This window comes from Gavialis gangeticus, unplaced genomic scaffold (genome assembly GCF_001723915.1).
Source record: "Gavialis gangeticus isolate Ggan-Ray unplaced genomic scaffold, GavGan_comp1, whole genome shotgun sequence".
Taxonomy (NCBI): Eukaryota; Metazoa; Chordata; order Crocodylia; family Gavialidae; genus Gavialis; species Gavialis gangeticus.
This window is the reverse complement of record NW_017729025.1, coordinates 14,593,687-14,602,342: the sequence shown is the minus strand read 5'-3', so window position 1 is coordinate 14,602,342 and position 8,656 is coordinate 14,593,687. Positions and strand designations below refer to the sequence as shown.

Below are 8,656 nucleotides of genomic sequence, written 5' to 3'. Positions count from 1 at the left end.
ACAGGGCAGACCCTACAATGAGAGACTGCGGGACCTGAACCTGTTCAGCCTCCACAAGAGAAGGCTGAGGGGGGACCTGGTGACCGTCTATAAACTCACTAGGGGGGACCAGAAGGGTTTGGAAGAGACCTTGTTTGCCCTAGCGCCCCCTGGCATGACAAGGAATAACGACCACAAGTTGTTGGAGAGTAGGTTTAGATTAGACATCCGTAAGAACTACTTCATGGTCAGGGTGGCTAGGATCTGGAATCAACTTCCAAGGGAAGTGGTGCTGGCTCCTACCCTGGGGGTCTTTAAGAAGAGGCTTCATGCCTACCTGGCTGGGATCATTTGAGCCCAATTTTTTTTTTCTCCTGCCCTGGCAGGGGGTTGGACTTGAGGATCTATAAGGTCCCTTCCCACCCTACTTCTATGATTCTATGAAGGCAGACATGGTGAAAGAGTCCCCATTGGCACAAAATGCAGCAGCTCAACTGAAGATAGTGTGAGCCCATTGCCTTAACATTTTTCTCCGCTGTACTCCCTGTTGAACAGAATTGTGATCAAGGTTTCTATATTGATATTCAGAGTCCTCCGTTGAGATGGTTTGGATAGAGATGCCCAAGGGCTTCTGACCTTTTGTGACAGCTACATTATATGGGAACAAGAAATTGGTTAGGGAATGGTTTGTGAATGCGGAAGTGAGGACTTTCAGAGGAGCAGGGCTGAGCCCAACATAAAATTGTAGTGACTAGTTTTGCAACAGAACTGCTATTGTAGACTTGATTGTCTATCAAGAAGTATTGTCCTCCTGCAATTCTGTTCAAGCACCTTCTTCTTGTCAGCACATAGGATTAATGATGACTGTTGCTGGTTTCTAACATGTGGATGGTGCTCACATGCTATACAGGCAACTACCAAAAATATACTGTATTTTCTGTTTTCTATTGTATATGACCTTCCTTCTCCCCCCTCCCCTCCCCTGAGGTCTAAAATTAAGGTGTGTCTTGTACACTAAAGATAATATAACAGAAAATAACTGAAATCATCATAAAGATTGACCAAAATTCAAATGTATGCTAATTCCCCCCCCCCCAAAAAATGATTTTATCCTTTGTGGGGTTGGGGAGAGGTTCTGGATAGTCTCTTTCATCTCTAATTTCTGAGATTCTTACACTTTAAATGGAAATGGATCTGAGACAGACAACATTTTTATAGGGAAATGTTGGTTTTCATTAGTCAGTCATTCGTCTCTCCTGAAGAAGGGTAAACTAAAAAATATTCTATCTTGTCTTATCTGCATTTTGTCACTGTATGTTCTCCTTTAATAAGGTACTGAGAACAGAAAATTCATCCTTGAAAAACGAGGTTCAAAATCTGCAGAGTCAGCAGCTGGATCAGGTAATTTATTTATTTATTTATTTAAATTTTAGGGAATGCATGTCCCATGCAGAGTGACAGATGTTACGGTTGGACTGCCAGATGCTCTGAAGGTTTGGAAATGCCTTGTCTGAAATTGGCCAGCAAAGTGACTCTGCTCCGGTATTTCAGGAAGAGTAGTGTCCCTACAAGGGATTGTTACCCAAAGGAGTAGCCGGGGCTGTGTGCTCCCCAAACATTCAGCTGGGAAAACTGTTTTTGCCCTGAAAGTGGGCTTTGTAAGCAAGTTGGCTGGAAGTGGACCTGCAAGTTCAGAAAGGTTGGAACTGCTGATGTAGCAGATGAAGCTGTGTCAGTTGTTCCATGAGCTCACATGGCAGAAATCTGGTGGTGGATCTGCAGTTTCCAGTGCTGCTGCCTGTTTGATGGATTTTTCTAAATCCCTGTGTAAACAAAAGGTGCAAACTGAAATACTAAGGTTGCGTAGTTAAGTGGTTGGCTATTGGGAAATGCTCAGTTTGAGGTTGCTCACGTAGCCCTCATTTGGATGCCACCTGCTTAAGTATTATGGTGACATCTGATTTTCATGAACTCAACATTAATGTTGTTTTAATGCATCTTTTGGGCCAGTATATGTTTACGTGTTGTCATCCTTACTCTTCAGACCATTGATCTGCTTGCTTAATGACACTAGCCTCTACCACAGCAACCTATGGCAGAGCACTTTTCTTCTAACGTCAAATTCCTGGCAGGGGAGCCTATACAACAGGGGTGGCAAGATGCAGCCTGCGGGCTGGATGCAGCCCACCAAGCCATTCTATCTGGCCCATGGGGCCCCTAAAAAATTTAGAAAATTAATATTTAGCTGCCCCCAGCTGCCTGTCATGCAGCCCTTGATGGCTTGCCAAAATTCAGTAAGCGGCCGTCCACCCAGAATAACTGCCGGCCCCTGCTATACAAATACACCTATGCTTTTCATCACATTTTGAATTGTTATAAGCATACAGTATCTGTCCTGAGTCTTCCTTGCTTTAATAGGTAAGGTGCAGTCCTTACAAAAGGTGTTAAAACTTGCAGTACTTACAAAAAAAAAAAAAAAACAACAAATGCAGTGCATTCCAGCTTAATTAAACCGGGCATCAAAGGAGTCTTTCTGCCTCTTGTTCTCCTCTGCACATGAACTTCCGGCCAAGTCCTTCCCAAAGCTCAAGCAGACAGTTTACGCTCAATACGCTTAATCTAGCAATGATGGTCAGTGCACTTAATCAGTCCTTTTCTTACTGCACATCTTGATTTTTTTTTTTTTTTTAATGCTTTTCACTTGCAAAGCAGTGTGACCTGCACTTGGATACAGAATTCTTGATTGCACTGGGAATGCCACAGTCTATGCTTTGTACAGTGTACTGGCAGCGTAAGGCCTAGGGAGAGTCAGAATGCTGAGTCAGTTATTGACATATGCTTTTAATTGCATCTCTTAACCAAGGCCAGAGCTTGACTGTGCCTTGCCAGTTGACAGCTCGGGGGAAGGTTATCAATGAGCCTGCTGCAGTAACGGTTCTGTGTTGTGAAGACCCAGCTGAGATCTCTGGGTTAATTTCACAGATACTTCCCAATGCCCATTGCATGGCAAATCCTTTGGGCTGCTAAAAACTCCAAGCCCAGATCTTAAACCAGTTGTCTAGAGACTTCAGTGTTTTCTGTCCCACTTAACCAGCTCCTGAGCTTGCTGTTCCTACCCCTCCCCACTGTCATCTGTAACATTTGAATTTGTCAGTCTTTCTGAAATAATTTTATTTTGCATGACTTTCTTTCCAGCCATTGGTGGAAGAACTTCAGAAAACGTAAGCATTTTTAATCTGTCTCTGAGGTTAACCTTGCCCCTCCTGTTTCCAAACCGGTTTTGCTCTCCCTCCTCTTAGCGTTCAGTTTTAACTGGAAGATAGTGTGTGCATGGTTGGCTCTGCACAGTGCATCAGACTGAACCAATGCTTTGGAAAATTCAGTAACCTGTTTACTGAATTAAGTTTGTATGGAGCTGATTGCAGTAAAACCCGCTCTAGCATTGCCAACCAAGGCTGTGAGGTTTCTACACCTGTCCTTGGGCCAAAGAGCTGGAATTAGATATGAAATTGTTTAAATTTTTGACTGGTGCTCTAATGTGCTCTCTAAAAAGAGCATGTCTATTTTCTGAACATATAATTTAAGGAAAATACAGCTGTAAGTATTTTGGAGTGTTTGCGAGAACTTTGTATCTGAAGCTGGGCCAGGAACAGTCTAGTAGAGCAGCTTCTGATTTTATCTAACAACCCAAGCCAGGTACCTACCAACTGTACACAACTACTTACTCAAACTTAAACTTGTGCTATGCTAGCCCATATACCTTCCTTTAGTGGCACCTTGGCTTTGCCCTATCATTTGTGTTGGTTTTCAAACTTGGATTCTAAACTTTTGTTGCAGAATGTCATTAACATTTGGACAGCACATAGTGTGCTGGGGCCAGTTAAATCTCCCCGGGGCTACTGTTAAGTTAATATTAATGAAGTTGGTATACTATAGTTCAGCTCACTTTTGATGCTTTTTCTCCTTTTTAAGAATCCATGAGAAGGATGGAAAGATAAAATCAGTGGAAGAACTCCTGCAGGCTGAAATCCTCAAAGTTGCAAACAAGGAGAAGACAGTTCAGGTACTGCTGAAGAAGCACTGTGTGCCTGTGTGTGTCTATACCACTAACTTCCATCTGTTTGTCCTTACATTGCATTTGATAGTAGTTGACTTTTTTTAGTATCCATTTTTGTGGTGTTTTGTGTTTCCATTGTCCAATCCTGTCTGTTTTGTCCTTGAAAAGGCTTTGGCACAGGAAATAGAGACTCTGAAAGAAGAAATAGGAAATTCCAAGCTTGAGATGGAAAAACAGGTAAAATTTCTAAGAGGCAGAAATGAGACAGCTTTGTAGTTGATGCTTTGCTTATTAGCATTTCTGTTCCTAGTACATGTTTTCTATTTTACTGGGGATTGTCACCGAGGGAAGCACGTTCTTATGGTGGGCATAAATTATAGCAGGTACAATTTTGCTTCATCTAGTATGGCATCTTCCAGAGACCCCAGAATTTGGGCTCAAGTGAGAGCCTTGGCCTGAGCTTCTGTAACTCAGTCTGAACCACTTGTTCCAGCTGGAGTGGTTGTGCACCAGTCTTGTAGTGGTGCCATGGTGCCCTCTAGTGCTCCATTGGGCAGTTCCTGTCTGACCACAAATGGGAGGGGGACTTATTGTCCTTTTGCTGCAGCTGTGAACAAAGCTACTGGCTAAGTCTCTTCCCTCAGTCAGTTATCTTCTTCCTCTCTAGGGCCAGAGGGTCTGTCCTTTTATATTTGCTTTCCAGATAAATGGACCAACCTTATCTAGCAGCTAAAGAAGTCTTTTAAAGAGTGAGTTATCACTCCAGATGCAGGGAATGATGGCAAATCAGGCTAGATGTTACAGTTTTATCTAATGCCTGTTGTCCCACACAGTGTCCTATCAGGAAGCTTGCTTGATATTTTTTGCTTGCATTTCCCTTTTCTTGATTTTTTTTTTTTATCCCTTTAGTTCTAGTGACAGCCTAATAGGCTCTTCTTTCTTCATCTCTTCCCTTTGGTGCTCACTTTGGGATTTTTCCTTTTTGTTTATACACACTTCTCTGCTGTTACCTTTTCTGCTATATCAGTCTTTCCAAGTCCTGACAGTCTCATTTTTCCTCAACTCCCTCTGGTGTGTTGGTGCCCTGTGTTAATGTACTGCGCAGTAGCAGTGTCATGAGAGCCATATGATAGGGATGCGTACTCCATGAAGTGGTGCTCTAGGACCCCATATTTGTGCATATGCAGCCCTTGGCTACCACAAGCCAATAGACTTTTGGGAGACTTTGAAGTTATTGGTTCTCTGTGGGGCAGTAGTGGGAGAATGCAAACGAACTGTTTTGGCTACCCTCTTCATGCTGGCAATGAAAGGACTGAAACTCCCAACAGTGGTTTGCTCTGAAGCGTAGGGTTTTTTTCTATATTAGACAAAAATAATATAAGGGTACCTGGGGGTGGGCACAGTATCCCCTACTGGAGTCAGTAGGCTTGAGCTGGCAGGTTACTTTTCTAGGTCTGCTCCACCTTGGATCATGGGCCAAAAACTGATTTGGTTTTGTATAGCATTCAGAAGGAGCGTTCCCTCTCAGGTTTATCTTTCCCCTCCACCCCGCAGAAAGCTAAGTGCTCGGTTTGGTGTTCGCTCTCACAACAGAGACTTAAATGGTAGCACTGTGACAGTGCTGTATGTGGGGCCTTTTCTCTTCCTGTGCTCCAGGGGATGATTGAAATGCATTAACATTAAGTAGTGAAATCATTCATTTTGTAAACTTTTCATTCCCCTCCTTGCCCCCCAACCTGCATTTTGGGTTTACAGTGTTAGTGCCCATTTGAACAGTTTCTAATGGTCTCATCTTCCCAAGCTTTGTCCCAAAGCGATATGAATAGTTGATGTCTCTTACCTATTTGACATGGGTAGTCTGTACTGCTTTTGGAGTGATTCAATTCCTGAATGTTGTCTTTAGGTGTCGTTTGCTTCACAAGTCAAGGACCTTCAGATTCTGTAAGTATGGCTGCTAACAGCAGTGCCCAATCTGTTCAATCATCCTCTTTCCTTCTATGCTGTGATGTGGTTGGAGTTGAAATGTTCTTGTTTGTCTCTTCTGGTCTGTGTGAAATGAGTGAGTGGTATTTACTCCATTCCTAATGGCCATGTGACCTTGTTATATGCACATAGTCACCCTTGTGTGCTTCTGCTGAAACGGCAGTAAGGCTGTCTATTCTGGAGTGGGCGCACATCTAGAGTGTGGGCTCCATAAATGATGCATTCAAGACTGAAAGCATGTTGGCAGGACAGCATGGGACACCTATGTGGCTGCTATCTATTCTGTATTACTGGAGAAATAGGATATAAATATCCTGGGCTGTTTTGTCTCCACCCTTCTCAGTCTGAAAGGTGCTGGCAGAATACGTTTTGCAAGGAGAAAGAACGTATGTGGAATCCCTGCAGTGCAGATGTTGTCCTTTTTGATATCATGAGCTGAGCCATAGATCCAAGGGCACCTTTCAGGCTGCCTGCTATAGTAGTGTGAACTGAAGAGTTCTCACACATTTATTTTCCTCTGGCAAGCAGCGGTGGAGCCTTTGGTCATGTCAGCCACTCTTGTTTGTACCTTATTGCAAAGTTCTAGTTTTCTTCCAGATGATAAAGGCTTTTTTTGTCATAATGGTACAGACTGAAGGGGAAGGACGAGCACATGAGAACTATGGAGGCCTTATTGGAAGAGAAGCAGAAAGAGATTGCCAAGAAAGGAGAATGGTTGCAGGTAAACTTCTTTTTCTTTTTTTGTTATCCAGTGAAAAGCATCTAAATCTAAACACAGAACTTAAATACACACCATGCACTCATCTCCTTTGTTTTTCTATCCCAAGGGCCAGCAGAATACCATTGCACAACTGACCAGTAAAGTTCAGGAGCTAGAACAATGGAACTTGCAACAGCTACAGCAGGTATCGGCTGCAGAGAGAGATCATCTGGCAACAGCTAGGGTTTTTGTGTTGATTGTTGGGTGTTTTTTGCTTGTTTTTTGTTTTGGGGTTTTTTGACTTTTTTTTCACGTGAACCAGATTTTTTTTGCCTCTACCCAGGCCTCTTTCAGAGCTTTGTCTTGGCTTAATTTCTATCCAATCGACTGGTGTGAAAAGGGGTACATGGGCATGCCTTCTGGCTCAGGGGGGTTTTGAACAAAGGCAAGGATATAAAAATAACAGACTGAGGGAGTATTTTCATGATGCTCCATTGATATATGCTCTCAGGCAGAACACCAGTAGGGATGGTAACAGTGGCCTGAAGCCTTTATGACTTCACTGCTGTTAATCCCTGCTTTTTCACACCTCTAGGCTGGATTGCAGTAAAGTGATCTGCAAAGGTAGCCCTAGGCAGGGCACTTCATGGCCTCAGCTATTGCAGGAGGTAACTGCTTGCTGTTTAAGTGGGTCAGGCTGACATCTGAGCTCTCTCTCTCTAGAATCATTCTCCAGCTGCCCTTCAGTGTTTGTCTCTATAGTCTGGGCCTCTCCCCTTTGATCTGCCACAGAAGTTGTTTGGCTGGAATGTTGTCCCCTTTGTTAGACTCAAGGGCAGGCAGTGGCCTGTCCTCAGGGATGAAGTGGAGCTCTTCAGACTGAAAGGGTACATTCATGTGGGAGCTAGTTCATGTTTTCTGGGGCGCAAGAAGTGGTGCTAAAGATGAATTCTTTCCACATCGTAAGTTGGGCAGATGGCCATAGAGGAAACTTATCCTACCCATGGGTGAATGTGATGGAAATGGGAGTGCAGATTTTAGGCCAGCTGGCATCAGATGTGCATGTTTGCAGTTTGCTGCAATGCACTCCAGTGCGCAATTAGAGCAGTGTAACTTTCTGAATGTAACTGACCTAAAACACATCTGGTCTGGTGGTGGTGCCACTTGTTCAGACCACATGCCCCTTGTAATATAAATGCTCACTGTTAGTTTGAACCCTTTTCTGTTATTGCAACAGATCCAAACATCTCCTCTCTCTTTTAAGGTATCAGCTGCATCACAAGCCCAGGATCTGGAAAACCTGTGAGTATGGGTAGCCAGAAATGTTCTCTGCTGTGCCTTTTGCTGTGGGATTTGTGTTGGCTATAACAGGAATTGGTGCTGATGGTGATGCATCAGGCGGCCTACCCACTGCCTCCTAGAACAACAAATGCCTGCTTGTCTGATTGGCCTGACTAAATAATAGCAATGCGTACCCAGAGCAGAAGAGAGGAGATCCTAAAGGATTCCTTTTCCTGCACCAAAATCTATCCTCACTGCTTGTATCTACTTTGTGATCAGCACTTCTGCTTTTCAGTTGCTTTCCTCTCTACCATTCATTAAGTATATCAAGTGGTTTATCTTTGACAGTGTCCTGAGTCTATGCAACTTGAGAGATGGCAAGAGATGCAGATGGCTAGTATAAAGCCTTAAGGTTCATTCTAAGGCAGTAGCACTCTGGTCCCTGTTTTGTAAAGGGATATTACTGTGTTCTCCATTGTCGATGTAATTTTACTCTCATTACTTGTGATAATGTTGTCTAATATTAAGATGGATAATGAACCTGTGCATTTCAGAGGCGGCTGATTTAAAAGCCTTAGACTCAGATGGGTGAACATGTCATCTGACTGGTCTTTCTGGAGAGACCTTGCCCCCTGCATCTTGATCCCAGCAAGAGA

General features: G+C 43.5%; 1 protein-coding gene across 8 annotated transcripts in view; it reads left to right on the top strand.

Annotated features, from left to right (window-relative positions):
• The window catches only part of KTN1 (kinectin 1), a 148,740-nt gene that overhangs the window by 95,147 nt on the left and 44,937 nt on the right, over positions 1–8,656 (top strand). For all 8 annotated transcript variants that reach the window (XM_019518424.1, XM_019518428.1, XM_019518427.1 and 5 more), the window contains exons 21-28: positions 1,312–1,380; positions 3,175–3,200; positions 3,952–4,042; positions 4,205–4,273; positions 5,940–5,977; positions 6,650–6,740; positions 6,847–6,924; positions 7,984–8,021. In XM_019518424.1, coding sequence (XP_019373969.1) covers positions 1,312–1,380; positions 3,175–3,200; positions 3,952–4,042; positions 4,205–4,273; positions 5,940–5,977; positions 6,650–6,740; positions 6,847–6,924; positions 7,984–8,021 — 500 coding nt within the window. The remainder of the gene's footprint in view (positions 1–1,311; positions 1,381–3,174; positions 3,201–3,951; positions 4,043–4,204; positions 4,274–5,939; positions 5,978–6,649; positions 6,741–6,846; positions 6,925–7,983; positions 8,022–8,656) is intronic.